This window comes from Tetrao urogallus (assembly GCF_951394365.1).
Source record: "Tetrao urogallus genome assembly, chromosome: 5".
NCBI classification, from domain to species: domain Eukaryota; kingdom Metazoa; phylum Chordata; class Aves; order Galliformes; family Phasianidae; genus Tetrao; species Tetrao urogallus.
The window spans coordinates 2,141,036-2,162,631 of NC_136818.1; the positions used below are offsets into that span (position 1 = coordinate 2,141,036).

The following is a 21,596-nucleotide window of genomic DNA, read 5'->3' on the forward strand; positions in this document are numbered from 1 at the left end:
TTGAAAATGAGGGGCTCCTAAGGGCTGTGAAAAAACACAGAGGAGAAAAGAGTTTAGGAAAGAGGAAAGAAACAGCATGAGGAGGAAGAAATATCATGTGCTCTGCTAACAGAGCTTCTTAATTAAAAGAGCACAACTCTGCCTCAGCAAGCAACGTTACTGCGCATCCCTGCTACAACACACATTTGTTTTAAAGGGATACATTCCTGTTCTCCACCGCCTTCATCTGGCTACAGTATGTCAGAGAGCTAACGACATCACAAAAAGATAATCTCTGTGCTGTTACTCATATATTGAAACATAAGTAAGATATTATTGGTTTGGAGGCTGTCAAGGCTCTTTGTGTGCTGCAGCAGAAGTCGAAACGAGACATTAGCCAGCCCCAAGGAAAGGTTCCCATTGGACACCAGGAAATCCAAAGCCAGGAATCCTTTGGGGTGTTGACATTACTTTTCTGAACTAAATCATTACAAGCATAGTTCCCATTCGCATAAAGATAATTTTATTTGAGATACAAAAGCTTCTGCTATAAACAGCGTTTCCGAAAGAAAAACAGGTCAGTGGTTTTAGCTGACTGCCAACATTAAGCTGCACCTCTCTCTTGCTAATGCCATTCAGAGGGTTTGGGCACGTGCACATCTGTAACTCTGCTGCCCCCCGCTACATTCTGCCCTCCAAACATAAACTGCTACAGATGGATTCCTTACTTTTATTTTTAATAACCCCAGTCTCTAAAAAAGCCTGGAAAGTAAGGAAAAAAAGCACCAAAACCTGCACTGTCATTAGTGTGCCTGCACTGTATTAGCCCAGACACGTCTCTGCCTGGAAACAAATTGACTGCATCTCTTGGTAAATCAGTCACACTGTGGGTAATATACCAACCATTCCCTAGATTAAAGAATAAGCATCTGCTTATAAACACAAACCAACTGAAGAGCTGCCACTGCTGCATAACTTCATGCTACGCTGTGTTTCTCTGCTGTTCATCATGTGCACGTAAGAACTGAACCATACCACGTTTCTAGCACCAGACCAGGATGCTCATTTAGGACTACAGCTGCCCCATGCTTTTGGCACATGTACAAGAAAAAAAGGCATTTAAATGCTTTTTTGGGGAAAAAAAAAATGAATGCAAAGTGTTTCATGGCTCAGTTATGAGTAACAACTGCTTCTCATCCACGCTTTGTAGGTGCACTCTGCCTTCCAGGTATTCTGTGTTAAGCAGCACAAGCCCTGCAATACCCTTAGATAGTGAAGAGATTGGGAGGCTTGCTGAACCAAGGGAAGTGGAAACTTTCAAATCATGGACTCGTCAACAAAGACAACTTATTACCAGCATTGGTCACAGTATGTATTTATTCTGCATTTACATTAGCATAAGGAAGAACAGGTTTGCTCAAAATATCTTTCTGTAGCTTCAAAGTTTCAATTAAGCAAAGCATATCCCAAAATTAAAGGGATGTTAATAGAAAACATCCAAGCAGATGTTGGCTGACACAAGAATACAGTAAAACCCAAACAAAACCCCAAGGCTTTGAATTGCCAGCAGAAATGATTCATCAGAGCAGCTCTGCAGTACCGCCCCAAAGAGCACGCTGCTCCCATAGAAGAACCCAAGTGAAAAGGCCCAGGATAGAAAGGGGCTGCCAGAGCCTCACCTGCTGGGTACACCCCCCTTCCAGGGCATCTTCACCTGGGCTCGTATCCAAAATACACCACAGAAGCCCCAGATCCCAGAACATCAAAGATGAACCTCACAAAACATCCAAAATGTTTCCTGGTTTGGCTCAAACTGGTAAGTTCTGCAGAATTCAGGCACGGATCACAGCTGGTGCAACAGGAAAAAGTCACTTCAAGCTGTTTTCCCCTCCATTTCTCCGAACAAAAGTTTGATAGATTTGGGTGAAACAGAAAAATCCGGATGATTATAAGAGGCCTTCTTCTACATACACAAAAATCACTCCTATTTCAGAGCTCTGAAGGGATGCAAAAACCAAGAAAGACCAAAGAAGCCACAGGGGAGGTGAGAAAGCAGGACCTGTTCTCCAATCAAGAGTTTTAATTTAAATAAACCACATCAAACATTTCCTTCTTTATTTATTTATGTGCCTCCGAAAGGTGAAAAAGAAGTTCATGCTCAGAGAGCTCCTAATGCTCTACTTGAATTGCACATGCAATTACTAAATATAGGTTCAAGAACTGTTCCAGTTAGCATCAGCTTTCATCAGATATTACAAATGCCTTCTTGGCATAGATTAATTTAAAATTTAAAAACAAAAGTGCTTGTTTCGAGCCACGCATCCAGCCTGTGAAGCATCTCTAGTAGGAATAAAGAGTATCTCATCATCAGGGCTCAGCTGAGCTCTGTGCTATTTGCTACCAGGCAGAATGAGTTGCCTTTTCCATTTCATAACGTATATTTCTTTTCAAAAAGAAAAAAGAAGTTAGGGTTGGTAGAGGGCATGAGAACACGTATGGAAGAAGAAAAGAAACCATTTGCATCTGGCTGTTCATTCTAACCCCATTATGGTACGAAAGTCGTGCAAAGGAGGCTGGATAATATTTTGTTTAGTGAAATCAAATACCCCCCAAGCAGACACTTTCCTGTATGCAAAGCATTTGCTTTCTCCCTCCCCCCAAAGAGCAATGCAAGAATAGACCCCGTTCTCTCATGTGGCCCTTAAATGACAGTCGTCTTTCATCCCTGAAAGCTGAGACAACTACACCTCGCAGCGCGGATCAAAACCTGCCTGCTCCCGTGGCATTTGGGCAGGAAGCAAACGCAACACTATATTCTGCCTAAAGACAAAATTCAAAGTATTCACATTTCACACGTCCTGCGGCGGATACCTCACATCTTTGGGAAAAGGGGCATGGGCAGGACTCAGCTCTCACTGTGTGCCAGGCACATTTCCTTTCACAGAATCACAGAATGGCCAGGGTTGGAAGGGACCTCAAGGATCATGAAGCTCCAACCCCCAGCCACACGCAGGGCCACCAACCTCCACATTTCACAGCAGCCCAGGCTGCCCAGGGCCCCATCCAACCTGGCCTTGAACACCTCCAGGGATGGACGGGGCATCACAGCCTCTCTGGGCAGCTGTTCCAGCACCTCACCGCTCTCATAGCAAACAACTTCCTGACATCCAACCTCAATCTTCTATCCCTGAACTTAAAACCATTTCCTTTGCTGCACAGCCCTGCAGAAGCAGCAGCACATGGCCATCACAGCCCATCTGCGTGCAGGAGCTGAAATACTCTGAACTTCCATATCCTCAAAGCACCACGTGTCCTTTAAGTCCCAGTGAAGTCAATGAGAACAACTGCACTTCCCTGCTCTCGGGACCAGGTCTTCCAGGACACCCCATCCAAAAACCACTTTCCACAGCAAGGCTGTCCTGATCACTGCAACATGAAACATGCCTGGAAAAAAGCAGCAGCTCTCTCTGCTATGAAAAAGAACAACTAGAATGGCTTGAATACTGAAAATGAAGATAATATGTCAAGGTGATCTTTCAGTTTGCCTTCTGTGGCTGGCAGCAGATCATCATTAACCACACCGAGTTCATGCTAATGGTTTAAAGACACATCTTTAGGGTGATAACATCACCATGCACGCAGGATGGACCTGCACTGCACAACATCACTTTCCCATTGAGACCTGCTCTCTGTTTCCCTCAGAAGTCCCAAGAAAAGTGTACAGAGTGATTCCAGAGAGATAAACCTCTTCAAACAGTGAGATAGGTCACTTTTTACCTGCTATTTAACTAAAACTGACATGCTGAATAGCTTCAGACCCCTGTGTGCTTTAATACGTTCCAGTTCAAAAGACACAGCTTCAATCCCAGGAACACTACAGAAAAAATACAGCCCTGGAGTTGTTTACATGGCTTTAAGCAAAAACATTTTTTAATAGAAAAATCAATCATTCAGGTTATTTTATAAGATCCTGAAGAGAACAACACTTGAGTTAAAGTCAGCTGGAAGACTGTGAGGTCATTAATTGTGGCTGACTGAAAGCTGCTGCCCACTGTATTTCCTGAAAGATAGTTGTGGATTCTTTACAGGACTCAGGCAAATGAATCAGTCTGGCCCTGGTGCTGCAGCTGGCTGTTTTCACCTGCCTCACTTCATTGCTGAGCCCTGGAGGACCGCATCATAGAACCACAGAATGGCCTGGGTTGCAGAGGACTGCAATTACTATCTGGTTTCAAGCCCCTTGCTATGTGCATGTAGGATCTCTACCACAGCAAAGCTGGCAGGGCTGAGCCAGCATTTCCCTTCTGCACTGCAGTCATCTCCCTGGTGTCAGCACGTCACTGTTTGAGCACAGTTACCAACAGCAGGACAAGAGCAGGCCTCGAGACCTGACGAAATGAAGGCTGAATTGGCACAGCCATCCTTCCAGAAGACAAGTGTCTTCTCAAGGAGCCTGACACCAGCTCATGCGGGCAAGGGAAGAGAAAGAAGTGGATAAAGCTTCCATCGGATGGCTCAACAAGAGCAAAAGAAAGCTGAGCCTCCGTATCACCACGAAAAAATCCTTTGTAATATTTCAGATGACTTTACAGTTCTGACAGATGGGCGCACAGACACTTCCCAGCAAATTACACTGGATGTATGCACACGTAATCCCCCGCTTGCAGAGGAGAGACAGAATTCTTCCCCCTAGGCCTTTTCAGTTATTACAATTAGTCCATGTGAAGTTACCCTTGATAATCTGCTGAGATAACTGCTGCCAAAGGGAGCAGCGTAACCGAACCTCTGACAATTACAGGGTTTGGGCAGGAGATGGCTGTACAGCTGACAAAAAATATCTCAAGTACAAAACTGTGTAGAACCCTACAGGCTGCAATTTCCCCAAATCAAAGGCAATGGCAGCATTGTTCTTGCTAGGATGACCCTTGCTGGATGTGTGTCTGCAACGCCTGGGGCAACGAATCCACTCATTTACTGACACCACAGGAAGAATGGTGCCAGCTAAGATATTTGTGCTTGCAGGCAGGCTAAATCTTCGGGGGAAAAACAGGGGCTGCTCTTAGACTTACTCGTGGATGTTAAAAGCTGGATGGGACTGTTCTTCCAGAGGTTTCCCCGGATAATCATAACACACACCCAAAACTTTGGCCCAATTCTCAACAGCTCCAAGCCCAAGATCCTCAAGGTGGCCTCAAATCAGAGCTGAACAGGCCACAGGGATGAGGGACAAGTGACATTCAAGCTCCTCAAAACCACCGTAAGTTAAAGGTCCTGCCTTTTTGGGAGCTGCTTCCACCTGCAGTGCTCACACAAAGGATTACACTGCCCATGCAACAGCTTTTTGGCAAAGAAAAGCAGCAAGTTGGCTGGTAGCAGCTGGCTCAATTTGTTTTTAACTGAGAAAACCCACTGAAAATTATCAATTCTGAGAATACTTTTTCCTCCCCCCAGTAACAACTGCTGACGCAATGAATTTTCAAGACACATCAGTGAGTTTCCCCAGAACTACTGTGACATTCACAGATCCACAGATCATGGATTTTGGAATCAGAAAGACAGTTCTGACCACTGCCAAATCTGGCTGCCAATTAAGCCCCCTCAGGAAGGAAGGCCAGACAGCTTTGTGCCCAACCTAACACACCTGTGTAGACCTGAATAGCACAACCAAAACCAGAAAACAAAAGCAAATCCATCCCACTTTGGCCATTCCCTGAGAATATTCAGCCTAAAATTGAGCAATTGTCAGAGAGGTTCTCATATCAGGAACAGTTTGCTTTGCTGCTGCGACAAGCAGGACACCGAGGATCTTAAGAGCAGCCCATGTGGAACATCAACATTTCTGCATACAAAGTGCTCTCAAGCTTTGGGAGCTTCCTACTGCTGGTCAGGGTTCATTGTACAGCCAGTCATAAGGGTCAGAAATATTCAACAGGATTTAAAGAAGATTATGTGAAACAACAACAAAAAACTCTCAAGAACAGAATGCGAGACCATAAATCACATCCTACAAACAGAGTCTCCAAGGAAAAATGGCACTCAGATATCATCTCCCCCCACATAACTAAAGAAAATCAGGGGAATGTCTTCTTTTGATCCCTGACGAATTAGACGTTTGCTAATGACTAAGATTCCTCTGTAATGAGAGGATGCCTTTGCAGCTTCTTCCCTTGCCTGGGCCTCTCTTTGGAGCCCTTACCTAACAGTAGGGGCTAAAAGAAGCCAAAAGCCTTTGGCATTTCACAGCCGGGCCTCTGACGGCCTTCCTACCGCCCCACACTGTGCTAGAAGTCTGGTTTATGCATGTGTCACATCCTACCTTCCCTAACAGCACGAAGAACACGTGCTCTTCAATGCACAGCAACACATTGTATGCAGAAAATACAGGGAGGGGATAAATACTGGCAGCACCCAACGCAGCGGAACGAGCCCTACCTTACAGGACACAGCCCTGCTGGGAAGGCTCCGTGCTGCCTTCTGATGTCCCACACCAGGTTTCAATTATTCATCTCTTACCCGGCTTTGGATTTACTTATTTGAAAGGATACTATTTTAACAATAAATCTCATGGACAGCGTTAATTAAAAGCCAAAGCTTGCCCTGAGCTGGACTCCCAAAGTCTACAAGAATGTTCACAGCCCATTTATTTATTCCAGCATTGTGTCAGTTATTAAATTACAGTAAATTAAAAACACAGCGACAGACCAATAGCTCAAATAAGTGAGCTGGTTGCATCTCACTTACAAAGGTTGCTCTGACCAACTGCCAAGAAAAGTGAATTTAAAAGCAGGGGGCCCTGAGTTTGCACACAGAGTCACGGCCCCAGCGATGCTGGCACCCTACAACCAGAAGTACTGCTGCAATGAAGGGCAAGGGGACTGTGCCCCAAAACCACTGCTCCAGAGCAAGCATAGTGCAGAAAGCATCAGCACCGTGACAGAGCTGGGAGCTGCTTCAGAGAAGAGCTGTAAAAGTAGAAGGAGAAATGACTGAGACACGAGAGCCAACGGTCAGAGGCAAAGGCTGACCAAGCGCTACCCCGTGGCCTTCTCAATGTTTTTAGTGACATAAATCAATTTCCCCAACGAATCGACTGGGAATTAAACAACTTCGCACTGCAGGCAGAGCTCTCCGTGCTCCACTTGTTCTGCTGATAAAGGGACGTCTCTGTCACACTGCTAAGTTTTGCTCAATTTGCTGGAAAGAGAACGCATTCAAAGCTAACTAACTAAATAAAATCAAAACATATGGAATGAATAATGTACATAGCAAATAAAACGCACAGAATGCTTGTTACTTACACAGTACATCAAGAAGGCTGAGTAAACAAAACAATTACAAAGATAATTCCTTTTATTTGAGGCCAAGTTAATTTTGGAGATTACCGTGGTAAGTGACCTTCTGCAAAAATTGGGAGAGGCAATAAAAACTGCTGTAAACACAGTATGGACTCCTCAATGCCCAGATAGATGGGAACTCTGTAAGGGCATCATGGACAAGAGCAGTGTTCACAGTCAATGAAGAGGATACTTTGAAGAGGAAGGTGGGGACAGAAGCTCTGCAACAAGGACTGAACTCGAAGAGCATCAAATCTCAGCTCTGACCTCACTTTTGTGTCTCCTGGCCAAAATTCTGCTCTCTTCTGGAGGATACAACAGCAGTCATCTCTGAGGACAGAACTGCTGGAACAAGCTGCCCAAGGAGGCTGTGGATGCCCCATCCCTGCAGGCATTCAAGGCCAGGCTGGATGTGGCTCTGCGCAGCCTGGGCTGCTGGTTGGTGACCCTGTACACAGCAGGGGGTTGGAACTGATGAGCGTTGTGCTCCTTTGCAACCCAGGCCATGCTAAAATTCTGTGACTTTAACTGAATTTGATGATTAAAAAAGCCAACCTTCTGGCTCCTAGTTACTTATTCCACAAGTGTTCAAATGTATGGATGCTGAGGCTGTAAGAAATGCAACACAAGCATCAGCACGCAGCTTCTCCTCTGCCAGCCACGTCCAAGAGGTGACTTACTGCTGGCTTTGCAGCTCAGAGCAGCAGTGTGCAGGCACATATTGATTGTATGCAGGTGAGCTGAAAACCTTAAAGCTTCATCCAGTGCAAGAATCCAATGACAGTACTGAAGCTCCATTTAATTTGTTGTGTGGGAAAGACAGGAATACTCCCGCTCGATCTCTTGGGGTATACTGAGTCCAGACTCATTCTTTTTTATTTTTCTTTTCCAGATGTCTGAATATCTCAAGGACTCCAATGATTAGTAGTTCCATACCATGTTAATATTTGCAAAAAACAGTCTTTTGCAAGCTGTTTCAGATTACCAAAACACACCCAGTGCATGCTGTTTATTCTTTCTTCGATTTGGTACTAGCTTTTTTTACTAAACAAGGATACACAAGTGCTTCCACATCCACCAGTCCTAGGAGGACCTCTGTTATGTTGCCCTTCTCAAACACACTTCAAACTTACAAGGACATCCGTCAGTCCAGCCTTGTCACAGCAATCCAAAATTCCCTGCACCATGCTGGTGTTTCCTTGTTATCCAACAACCCTTGTAGTCCCATCAGTACCTTTTCACTTCCCTGCTTTTTGAGAAGAGCAGCCCTATCACCAGGCACTCCAATTCTGTTCACAAATCAGACAAAAAGTTTCTGGAAGACTGTGGAAAAGTCACTTGAACTGAAGACACTTCAATGCAGCACATGTAATAACTTTTCCATAGCGTTAGGGCTAGAGGAAACAAAACAAAATAGTAACCTGCAGCCTTTGCCTGCCATCAACTGATCCACGTATGACTGGAAGCATTTGCGTAGTTTACATCAGTTAAAGAAACACAGGAAGGTGGTGCTGTACCACGAGGCCTTATTAGCAGGCAGCCCTGCTCCCAGGTGCTTCCATGTTGGGCACTCACAAGCTGGGCTAATGAACGTGAGGTTCTCCCTACCAATGGCATCCTCTCTTTATCCTACATGTGGCCAGAAGGCTGAAGCACAAAGACAGGTTCTCTTCAGAGTGCTATCAGTCCAACGAGAGATGAAGCACCAGATGTGACGTTCAAAGGGCTCTGGCAGAACGTCTCACTCGCTGCATCACCCCATCAGCTCCCCTTATCACACTGCCTCTGAACCCCCTGAGCTGACCCACACCTTGTGCCCTCTGATGAGGTTTTGGAAGTGGTCACTTAGTGGTCCTAAGTTAGGAGAATTCCAAGGTCCTCCTGAGCTCTGAGATTAAAGCCATGCAGATAAAAGAACCCTGTGGGCAGCACACCATCCTGCACGCTGACCCTGACAGCCCAGCAGCCCAAGGAGGACGGTGCCTTCTCCTCCAGACAAAGGCACAGGAGTCGTCCTTCCAGAGGAACTCATGCTGCGAATCTGGAAGCACGTATTCTTCCAAAGATCATCTCAAGCTCCAAGTGTAAGAAAAGCACATCCTCAGCTATTTCCAATCTCTGGAGGGAATGTGTGACGAGGTTATAAAGTTGTTGAACATTTTCCCTCGCTTATCTCCGATCTTTCATTTCCCATGGCCTGCTGCCGTGCTCCTCCACGCTGTCCCCTCCCAGCCCAGCAAGCAGATGCGCAGAGTGCTGGGATGGAGCAGCACAGCACAGCCCACAGCCCCACAGGAGAGGGGCACGGGGGCACAGGAAGGACTGGGAAGGATCAGTTTCCCCAGATGACCTGACCGGCTTGAAAAAAAACCTTTTAATAAAATGCAGGCCTCCACCATGGCCTCCACTAACTGTTGTCTTGAGATCTCATCTCCTTATGAAACTGCACCGCTGCACACTGGGGTGGCTACATCCTACTGTAAAGGTGATACCAAAGCCTTGCTGCAGAGTGAAAGCACGTCCTTGTACAACACAACATCAGCAGCACTGTAACAAACGCACAACACCCACACCAAGTCCCCAGCATCTCAGACTCCTCAGGACTGTGCTCTGCCCTTGTGCGCAGCGCCTTGCTTTAATATTTCATTTATTTCTTGCTGTTGTTAACCTTCCCTGGCACTGAGGTCAGACATCTCCTGCCTTTGGCTGAGCACCATCTCCAGTGTGTGAGACAATCACAATGTGGAGAGCAGCTGCATTTACTTACAGGCTTTTTCTCCACTCCGGGGCACTTTTCTGAGCCTCAAAAGATCACTGCATTTCCCCACGTGTTTCCAAAAAGCAGCATCCAGTGTCACACCTCAGGGAAGCTTTTCTCTCCCTCCATTCTTTTCCTAGATTTAGGTATTTGTACTTAACATCCACGCTCAAGCTTTCAGATGCTTCCCAACCCTGATCTAATTTGCAGCTTTCAAGTTCCTGTGCATACACAATCAGCATGGCAGCTCCAGCAGATCCTAATTACAGAAACAAACGACCCGAGGATCACCTGTTGATACTACAAGGAACTTCCATCAAGAACTACAATCAAGGTCAACGAAACAATCTTCTCTCATCCTTTCATAGGCAAGTCAAGGAAGTCAACAGTTCAACTCTTTGAAAGGGCGGATAATAGCAGGACAAGGGGAAATGGTTTTAAGTTGAAGGAGGAAAGATTTAGGTTGGATGTCTTGGGGAAGTTCTTTACTATGAGAGATGCTGGAACAGCTGCCCAGAGAGGCTGTGATGCCCCGTCCATCCCTGGAAGTGTTCAGGGCCAGGTTGGATGGGGCCCTGGGCAGCCTGGGCTGCTGTGAAATGTGGAGGTTGGTGGCCCTGTATATGGCGGGGGGATTGCAGCTTCATGATCCTTGAGGTCCCTTCCAACCCTGGCCATTCTGTGAACAGCACACTGCATCACCTAAAGCATCACTCAGATATCTACAGTTTTACTGCAAGCTCCTAAAGCATTTTAATACTCTTCAGGCTTCTTCTGCTGCAAGTCATCACAAAGGTACACCATACTGAACAATAACAAAGCTGGAGAGGTAATATCTACAGTCATTTCAGATGCTGCAAAGAATAAAAACACGTCCAAGTTAGAGAGTTGCCATTCCTTACATCCACGGAAATGGTGTGGTTTTAATCAGAATGCTGTTGGGCCGAGCTGCGAGCACCCTTGGGAAGAACATGCATTACAGACAGCACCAACACACAAAGAAAAATGTGCTTTTTGTTTTGCTGTGCTCTTTGCAAGGGAAGGTCACGGACAAAAAAGGGAAGCAGGAAAACTAGGGGGAAAAAAATGACGAGCTTTTGGAAAGCAACACAGCAGAATAGTTTTGGTCTGAGATTTGACAATCTGAGCTCAGTCTCACAGAATCCCCTCAGCTGAGCTGTGACAATGGCTGCTCAGCATCCTGCCCACAGCACGGCCGCATCCCGCTGCTCCGGCACGCAGGGGCACTCTGTGCACATCTGCAGATGTGTGCTGGCTGCGGGCACCCAAGCAGGACCCCAGATGGGAGCAGCACTGTGCAAAGCACCACAGGGCTCTCAGTCAGCCCCACAGCTCCAGGAAGCAGCGCCCGCATCCACCTCCTGCAGCACTGGGTGCTGGGTGACGTGTGGAGGACAGCAGGCTGCTGCCACAGATGGCCTTATTTGACACGGCCAGAAAAAGTGATGTCTGTAACGCATTGAGCTGGTTTCTTGCTTTGTTTTTAAAGGTGAGGGTGGAGGGTAAGGCCTGAAGGGCTCTGGCTGGCAGGTTTCCTGGGGCAGGTTTCCATCTATCCCCCGGACCTTACAATTACCTTAAAGAAACTTGCACAGTGCTTTCTACTTTGGTGCTTTTTTTTAATTGGCATTTCAGATGTTTCATTAATTACCCCAATTCTTCTACAAAGCCTAGACCTTAAATATTTGGGGGTGGGGGGGAGAGGGAAACCATGTAGGGCTGTAACATGGCCACACGGACATGTGTCCATCACAAACATATAATCCCTTGATCCTCCCATGAGTCGATATTGTAATTTTTTGCCAAAGACATCACTTACGAAATACTTCAGTGTGGAAAATAATTGTATGCTAATGACTGTATTAGTAATCATGAATTTCCATCGGCACATTAAAGTGAAGTTACTTTGAAAGATCCTTCCCAGTAGTGAATGGCTGTGGGGTTTCCTTTCCCTCCAGGCTCCAGGAGCCCGTAAGACTCCATAGCACAACACAAACGTTCCGAACTTACACTGAAGCAGTAAGAGGGGAAAAAAGCCCCCCGCTCACTAGAGGCACCGCCGGAGCCGCACCGCCCGCACAAACAGCCCTGTCTCTTCCACCGGCTCTCGCTTAAACGCGCTCGGCATTCCTCGGAGACGCCGGAAAGCCGCATTTGACGTTTCCATCCCGCCGAGCTGCGCCGGACCGCTCCGAACCTCAACGCTCGGCCCAGCACCACGCAGCTCCTCCAGCCCCGAGCAGCCCCGCACTTCAGCCCCGCACAGCCCGACCTCTCCTCTCCGTTCTCTCCCCAGCGCCGCTCCGCCCAGCACAGCGCGCAGCCCCATAGGTCTGAAATCCCCCCTCGGTAAAGCAGCGGGACGAGGAACGCGCCCTCAAAGCAAAGCGGCTGGGCGTTCCGCGAGGCCGCTCTTTCAAACAGACACGCTGACGAAGTTCACGGCACGGCGAAGCATCGCCCCACAGAAGCTCCCCGCGGTGCCGCGCTCTGCGCCCCGGAGCCCGGCGGAGTTTCGGAGCAGCCCGGAGCCCATCGCCCCGCGCTCGGTCAGCGCAGCGCATCGCAGCGCATCGCAGCGCATCGCAATACAGCGCAGCGCAGCCCTCGCTCCCCGGCGCCCCGTCCGCGCTCAGCGCAGCCCGCTCCCCTGGCGGCCGCCCTCTTACCTGGCGTGGTGTCCGCCGGCTCGGCCCGGCTCCCCGCACGCAGCAGCAGCAGCAGCAGCAGCGGGAGCAGCAGGAGCCTCCCGTCCCCGCCGCCCGGCCGGGGCGGCTGCCGCATTCCTGAGCCGACGCCGCGTTACTCCGACATCCACCGCGCAGCGTCCCGGCCCGGCCCGCGCAGCGCCGCGGGGCCGCCTCTCCTCTCCTCTCCTCTCCTCTCCTCTCCTCTCCTCTCCTCTCCTCTCCTCTCCTCTCCTCTCCTCTCCTCTCCTCTCCTCTCCTCTCCTCTTCTCTCCTCTCTCCTCCGTCCGTCCCGCGCCGCGCCCTCGGGGCTGCGCTCTGCCGGCGGGCGGGGAAGGCGGCGCGGGCGGCCGCCTCAGCCCTCACTTGTCACTTTCCGCCCGCTCCGCTCCGCGAGCAGCCCGGCCCAGCCCCGGCGGAGCCCCCGCGCGGCCCGGCCCTGCAGCGCCCCCTGCCGGTCGGCCCGCGCGCCGCCTCCCGCCCCGCGGCCCCGGGGAGGCGCTCGCTTCGCGCCGCCGGGCGCCATTTTGCCCCGCTCGGCCGTCGGGGCTCTGAGGGGAGCGGGTTTTTGGGAGGGCTGGAATCGCCCCTCTCCGATCGTCTCTGCCTCTGCCTCTGCCTGCCCTGTGCGCCAGAGCTTCCCAGAGCGTACCCTGCTGAGCTCTTTGGCTGCACCGCTTTACTTTTAAGATCATTTCCATTGAAATGAGGCGAAGAAACCACGAGCTCGCGGTCCAGGGAAGTGATCTCTCAGCTGCCCTTCACACACAACGTTGAGAGGTTTCTAATTTTCCCCTCAGCGAGCTTAAAAACTCGCCGTGCATCTCCTCTTCCTGTCAGTCAGGAGCTCAGGAACCCACCTGGCACCTGAGGAGCTCTTTTCACCCCTCCCTGCCACAGTGAAACCAACATTTGACACACTCCTTATCTGCAAGGTCCGCCTCCTCTGCCGCCCCGAGTGCCGCTGCCGTCCGTTGCGCCACGGCTGTGGGCAGAGCGGCGCTGCCAGCGAACCACCAGTGACAGTTGCTCTCCGTTCAGAACGCTCACGTACCCAGGACTCTTAGGTTAGGATTTTGGAAGTCAGAATCTGTTCAACAAGAAGTTAATAAGCAGGGTGGGAACAAGGAGAGGATTGTAAGAATTTTCTCCTTGTTTCCTGCTGAATCAGGTTTGCTTTGTGCCATATGAATCTCGTGTTTCTCCTCAGACACTAACAGAGCCCCAGGACCAAACCCAGGTAAGCACCTGGCTGTGTGTTAGGAAGGAGATGGAGGCCTCTCAATTGGCTTCTGACACAAAGAACCAGGAGCTGAGATGGGTCAAGAGCTAAGCTGACAGTCACCTCCTTAGAGCAGAGAAGTTTATCCCTGTTTAGGACCTCGCCCCACCTTTCTGGGTGGTTCTTTAGAATGTTAGCACTTGACCTTGCTCCTTAAAGGACAGGGAACAGAGCGTGCCACAGGTGAGGGCCAGGTCCAGTGATAATGGTCGTGTCAGACAGGTCTGTAGTGGGAAGAGAGGTTTGAGGTCAAGCAGGGAACTCCCTCCGGAAACCAGCAGGGCCCACAGCCAGTCATAGCTGAGGTAACCTTACAGATGAGTATTCTGCAAATAGCACAGATAGGGGCTGGGCGCAAACAGAATCCCTAAGCAATGGGGTGTGGGGCAGGCCCCAGGTAAGCCCAGGCAGGGCCATCAAGACCCGTAAGAGTCCTTAGGGCTCCAACACTTACCATGTAGTTACAGAGGAAATGTCAGTGAGAAGGTCAGGCTGTACAGCTGGGATAGGATTTCTGCAACACCATCCTGGGCTCACTCGCCCTGGCCCTCTAGGGTGACGTTTCAAGTTATTTCTGAGCTGATCTAACTAACAGCAAGTTGACCACAATAAACAAATCTCTGCTTTCCATATGCTCATCGCAGCAAGTCCACTCAGCCACCGATCATGTGGAAAACATCCTCTGATGGGACAAAAGAGAGCAGTGTTCCTCCAGCTCAGCCTCGTGGGCCAGTCCCCACAGCTGCTGGGGATGCCTGGACCCAGGGATAACCTATGGCCAGAGCCTAGGGACACCACAGAAGTCTATGGCAGATCAGGAGACTGCACATAGATTCCCCACGTCTTTGGTTTGCTTCTAGATGTTAGATACAGGCACTGTGAAAGGATAAATAGTTTGTAATTAAAAAACAAACCACTTATTTTTAGCTACAAATCTACCAAAGTGCATGCAATTAGCGAATATAAATCACTTCCTGGCTTGAAGACTGTTCAGCACAGCACATAAATGAAAGTTAAAACATACGTTTGGGGAATACATACTACATCTGCTCTTAATCTGCAGCATTTTGAAATCAATACAAATATTCTCCCTACTTTTCCTTGAACATGCTGCACTCTGTCATACCGCAGTGGAAGAACTAAAAATACATTAAACAAAGGAACCAGAGCGGACACAGCCCTGAACACCCCAAAAAGAATGATGCAGAGTATTTGTAAGGGTCTGATGGCAAGAAGTGGGCAAGGTAATGACACGCTGTGAGGTGGGTGGACAAATTAGAGGCAGTTTCTCCTACGTGGTTTGCAGGATGCTGCAGAGATGCGATGCACAGATAGAGGCTCAGGAGGTGGCTCTGGGGAGAGGAGCTCGCTGCCTGATGCATGGCTGTGTGTTTTAAAACAAGGAGAGGCTTGTAGTCAGCATCACTGAGGAATCGGTTCCTGCAGGGAGAGTGTATTACACACTAAACCTTCTTATTCTTTTTTTTTTTTTTTTTTTTCTTAATGAAAAGATATCTAAGGAGCTGGCTGTCTGGGAATGATTTGTAAGTACAATAAACTTAACAAGAGGATGATAAGCAAAATATTCTAAGAGAAGTGTCAGAAGTACAGCAAGCTAAGAGAGAGAATCGACAGTGTGTGTTCCGAAGTATTGTGTCTTGTTCTTGTTTTCCTTTCCATCTCTCATACTCCCATTAATCTATTCCAGATCTTTCTCATTTCAACCACCGAGGCCATAACAATCATCCTCTGCCCACTTGAAATGCAACTAGAATCAGAGCCCAGTGAGGCTTCTAGAGAGGAAGCTGAAGACAAGGCCAGGCTCTGCACAGATTCCTAAAATCCACGCACCCGCGGAAAGTCCCATTTAAATCTGAGTTCACCACTGATCTTTAAATGGTGTAGGAAACAGCAATGGGAGGTACTTACTGAGTACTGGAGACGAGCAAATCTCTGTGCTTACGCTGACAATTCTTTAGGGTGGGAATTGTGTCAGACAGCAGTGCTGACGTTGTCTCAGTGAGCACATCCTGCATTTCCCAGCTGAGTTTTCTGGAGCGAGTGCAGTCCAAATAATGACATATTTCAGTGTGACTGTAGGAGGGGGGAAGCACAGCCCCTCCGGGGCCTCCCTTCGTTTGGGGACCAATAAAGCCAAGGAGTAGGTAGGTGTGCTGGTGCCAGTGTGCACCGCTCTGCTTTCTTCTCAAGCTGAAATGTCTTTGCCTGAAGAGGAAAGCAAAGGACTGGGGAGCCATGGGTGGCAGTGGGAGAGAGCACTGCTGGGCTCAGAGGACAGGCTGCATCCCTGCGGAGTGGCAGCAGGGAGGACCGGGAGGCCGAGCTCTTGTTCAGATAATCTAGCTTGGGCTGTGATCTGGGAGCACTTTGAAAATTGGCAGCAGGCAATGGAAAAGATAAAGGCAAAAGCCTTGAAACAGACCACAATTCTTTGCCTTTCATAAGTGTACTACGTTGGAATTTTATATATATAGCAGAAGGACTCTGTTCTTTATATTCTTGAGTTACATAGCTCCAAAACATGTAATGTTACCCTTCTGGAAGAACAAGGGTGATAGAATGGGACACAAACACCGGTGACTTCTTAATAACACATGCAAACATGGGGATGCTTATTATGCATTATTTATGCTGTTATTATTTTCATGACTGCATGCTGACACCCGGCGTTTCATCAGATTCAGTATCCCTTCCAAAGCATTAATTCAACAACCAGAAGAGGTGCAGAGCAGGACAGGCAACAGGAGCAGCATGCAGCAGTGATGCTTCCAAATCCCACAGCTGGTGATTTACGCTGCAGTTGCTGAGCTTTGTAGGGATCTTTCAGTAGGAAAGCACTGCAATCGTTTCAGCTCTGATTTCCTCATTACCCCGAGAAGTGAGTCTCCAAAAGAAGGTAATGGATCGAGTTTAGTTTGGGTATGACCACGTTACACTTGTGCAAAATACGTCAGGTGAAGGCCCTTACTGTCAAAGGGCCCACGATTTCTCTTACAGCTTGTTTGCTTTTTGCAAGAGGAATCACTTGACCTCGTCCTCAACAACTGAATTCAGGAAGGAGGCCATTAAGGCAATAGTTTGGAAAACGGAACCACCCTCACACTCAGCTGCCTCCAACCACGACTTCACACCACATCAGACAACCTCACGGGCAGCCCCACGTGTAGTGAGCAGCACTGCCAGGAAAGGGCCACGGCATCCGGTCTGCGCCTCCCAGTTCTCCACATAAATTAATGGGGAAGTGGTCCCCCAGTCATCACCATGAGCAAGGCAGATTTCACCACCTTCCTAAACAATGTCATCTTTGTTGCCAGGCCTGCAAAGCAGTAAAATACTCCAGTCATTAGGGGGAGAAGAATGTCACAAATTTTGCAAGAGAAGAACAGATTCCAGAATTCGTGGTTTGACAGGTTAATAAGTAGGCCTGCACATTTGCCTTTACAATTTATTTACTTGTAAGCCTGCACTGGGATTTTGTTAGGGATTTGGCATCTTAAACAGGTTTTTATTCCAACAACGTTTCAATTCACCTTTAAAGCTTTCAATTAAGACAAAATCAGTAAAGATCCATTGGTGGAATTTGCATGGAAGTTGGCTGGGGTTGCCAGGAGCGTGACAGGGGTATCGGCTTTATAGACTTGTACTGTACTATCTAACATCTCGTATTTTCCACTCATTTTGCATGTAAAACTTTTATTGATATCAGCCTGAGCGGAACAGGCCACTAAAACGGGGACCGTGCCCGTAGGACATGAGATGATGTCAGGTACCCTGGTTAGTTACGACGGTTTGGCCGCACTAAATCTCCATGTTGAATGTTTGGTTTAGTTCCCCCATAAACTTTGCCTGCTGGATTTATATATTTTGGCTCCTTTTATTTTGACTCTAGTGGCTTCATTTGCAACGGGCTTAAATGACTGCAGTCCCACTCACACAGCAACAAATCCGCAGCGCAGTGGGCATTTCTCACTGTATAAATAAAGGGCCTCATCTGGCGAGGTGCTGGGTGGACAAACTTGCTCGGGTTTCCAGGAGATCTGAGAGCACCTCCAGAGAGAAATCCCAGCCCTCACATGGCCACATAGCCGTGGTCATTTTCTACAGCCCCCTGTCAGGATCAGAACGCACAGCACACAGCCTTATCTTTTCCTTTGATCACAAACACTGAAATATTTATTTTCCTGACTGACCGCAGCACCCTTCCATCTGAACGATGATGATGTGGCAGTTTTTCTCCTCTGTGAAACTCAGCGTTCACTCACGTGGGTGTGTTTTCTGAAATAAAGCAGTATTTCAGTAATGGCTTCAGTGGGATATTTTAATTCTTTTCCTCTACTTAGAGGGTTTTTTCTAATCCGTTTCGATTCCAGCGAAAACGTCTCTGATCTGATAAAGGAGATGAAGTCACTGCATAGGCTTACTATTTTATTTCCATAAAGGTTTGAAAGTTTTGTTCCCTGCAGTGTTTTGGAGCCCAGGAGCATTCATCTGTTTTGTAAAAGGAAAGTTCCATGGAGCAACATTTGGTCACCGTTGTCTGAATTTCATTATTCAGTTCTCCAGACTAGCAGAGGGGAAAAGTGCAAGTTAGCTGGGTCACAGTCTGAAATGTGAGAGCAGTCAACTTTTTCTGAAGTTTATGGGAATGAAAGGAAATTTAATACTGTTCAAAAGAGAGATTTAAAGTTGCATCATGTGAAAACAATTGGGGAAGTTTAATCCTGAGGTCTTGGGTTATTTGGTAACTTACATGACCATTCGTCAGCCTGCAAAGGATGAAGTTGGCTTTGCCTCTGTTAACAGTTGGCCCCTGTTCTGGAGTGGCACTGCGATGCCAAAGGAGCAAATACAAGAAATGTTGGTTTTACAGACCACGATTCACTCTTTTCTTCTTTGTGCTTTTCAGCTCAAACCCTTCCTGCTCGTCTCCTCCGGGCTGCCAGCACCGATCTCCCAGCACTCTCAGCAGCTCGTGCTGACAAGCTCTTTGTGTACAAGGGACTGCAGAGCTCCACAGTTTCTTAGTTTGAAAATGCTGAATACGTACCCAATATTTGACCTTTACCTCTCAAACTGCTTCAGGGCTCATTCGTTTCTTTGTACGTAGAATAAAAACAATGGGACTCTGGGAAGTAACTCAATACTTTGTGTTTTGTTATATTTCTTGAGTATTACTTACGCTAAAAGACGTCCATTAAAACATGCTTTATATTTGTATTAGTTTCTACGTGTTATACAGAACTAAAAATCCATGGGGCTTTATATGTATAAGAATTAGAGATGTTTTCCAGATAACTCTACCACAATCCCCACCCTTTGCAAATCTCTTACTGCTGAGAAAATGCTCTCAAAAGGTGCTTCCTCCCCAGCATCCTGTCTGTCTCCTACCACTGCCAGTCACCTCCTCTCTGGTTTCAGCATCCCACCACTGCCTTTGGTGACCGCTCAAGGTCTCTCGTGACCTGGATTTAAAATCATGCCAAACTTTATTAATGGGAAAAAAATGAAGGGCGTCAAAATAAAGAAAGCTTGTTCTTGAAAACTTGTTTCTTATGTTTTTACATGCTGCTCTGTAGTATTTAATCCCACAACAAGATAAACTTTTAAGAAGATCTCTGGGGTTTGCGTTGGTCTCGCTGCTCTGTGCAGCAGGCAGGAGTGCTGGAGCTCAGGGAACGAGACCTGGGACATAGCACAGAGAAACCCCCTTGCTTCTCCTTCTGGACTAAACATTCCTGGTTGCCCAGCAGTGCCTGGCTGTCCCCATGCAGAGTTTTTGTCTGTGTTCTGAGCGGGGTGAGTGCCGAGCCGCTGCTGTGCGGATGCTGCACACCCACAGGGTGCAGGGCTGCCATACAACCCGACAAGACGTGGCTTAGCGCATGCTGCTTGGGCTAGCAGTGCCTGACAAGCTCTTTCCTTTTGATTCTCAGAGGTTTTCATTTAGAAGTTGCTTACACTAGTTGTAAAAATTTGGCTTTGCATATATTTTTTCCAGGCAGTGCTTCATTACTTCAGTTCCTTGCAGCATGTCCGTACAGACAATCAGTGAAGTGCAGCGCTGAGGCATTCCCATATGCTATTGCTGCTACAAACACTGCAGTTGCTATGGAAGGTATTCTTTGCTTCAAGTTATCCATACGTATTACAACATCTTTTAACAGGACAAACCCACACAGCTCGGGTTGTATGGCCCAAACTCCTGGTGGGAGCTGCTGCTGGGCTCTGCTTCTGTGGGCACTATGGAGGATGTTATAAAACCAGCTGTGTCTGCAAGCTTACCTGATCGTACAGCAACTCCTCAATCACACGAGCTGGAGCCATACAAAGGGAATTTCAGTTGATGCTGAAAACACAGGCAAATGGAAAGGTGCAGATGGTGAAGGGAGATACTGATCTGGAAGTCTGTGCTCCTGTACCACAAAAGAGAAAAACCCAGAAGGGAAAAACGAGAAGGGAAAAAATATTATGCATGGAGAAGATGGAACGTTGGGAAACTGAAGGAGAAGGAAAAAAAGAACTTGGATACAAAGGAGGGAAAAAAAGACAGATGGAAAGAAAGTCTAGAAGTTAAGGTGGACAAAAAATCCAGTGACACTGAGCTACAAAATCACAGTGCACCACTGTGCAGGAATCAGTGCAAGGTGAGAGGAATCTCCAGCACCTCCCTGCATCAGAAAAGCAACTCCTATGCAATACCCTGGGGTTATGTGCTCTTCAGCATTGGCTCACCTGGCCAAGGCAGAAAAAATCAGTTGCCTATTATTTATTCTGTTCCTTCTTTCTGCCACAGAAGGAGTTTAACAGCCACCCATCGGAGCAGTCAGCCACTCTGTGGGCTTCCAGGCCAGTATGGAAGATTGAATAATGCAGCTCAGCTGCTTTTAATGAGACACTACCAACAATCAGTTCAAAGCAGAACACACAATAGATGCTTAAAAATTGCCTTTGATTCCCTCTATGATAGAGCGCTTACCAGTACTTGAAACTGTGAATGCCCAGTTCCGTTTCTGCTGCTCTTTAATTTGCATGGATCCATTCCATCTCCTCTTGTTTCTTTTTTTTTTTTTTTTTTTCATTTGTTTGTGAAAGCAGAAGAACAAAATCCTACATTGCCAGTGCTGACCTAAATGTTTTCAGCAGTGAATGCTTGAGGTGGTGCCAGAAGCTCTGCTGTCCCACCTGTTGCTGGGAGCTGGGCACTAATCAACAGCCCTGCCCATGTATTGCTTTGCAATACAGTAAACAGTAAACTGCTTCAATTTACAGTAAGCTTCTTCCATTCGAAGTAACAAACACAGAAAAAAGAAAGTTTATCTTGAAATTACAGAGAACTTTGCTTTAAGAGCACTGCCCTGATTGCACAAGCCAGCCTGCCAAATTGTGCATGCCCTGCAGCTCTGGGCTCCCCCGCTCTACATCCCAGGACCAGCAGCGTGTTCCCTGCACCCACAGTTGGGCAGGAGCAGAGCACAGTTTGGGGCTGTCCTCAGGGCTCTCGTTACACGCAGACT

General features: G+C 47.7%; 1 protein-coding gene and 1 long non-coding RNA gene across 2 annotated transcripts in view; both read right to left on the reverse strand.

Moving 5' to 3' along the window:
• The window catches only part of ROR1 (receptor tyrosine kinase like orphan receptor 1), a gene marked incomplete at both ends in the record, with an annotated part of 133,984 nt that extends 121,108 nt beyond the window's left edge, over positions 1-12,876 (reverse strand). Inside the window, one exon of the mRNA XM_079535565.1 lies at positions 12,762-12,876. Within this exon, the coding sequence (XP_079391691.1) occupies positions 12,762-12,876 (115 nt within the window). The remainder of the gene's footprint in view (positions 1-12,761) is intronic.
• Positions 12,877-18,311: 5,435 nt separating this feature from the next.
• Positions 18,312-21,084, reverse strand: LOC306946404. The gene is made up of 3 exons (XR_013792586.1): positions 21,059-21,084; positions 20,365-20,495; positions 18,312-18,357 (listed from the first exon to the last, which is right to left on the reverse strand). It is a non-coding gene; the product is annotated as an uncharacterized lncRNA (long non-coding RNA).
• Between the last annotated feature and the right edge of the window lie 512 nt (positions 21,085-21,596).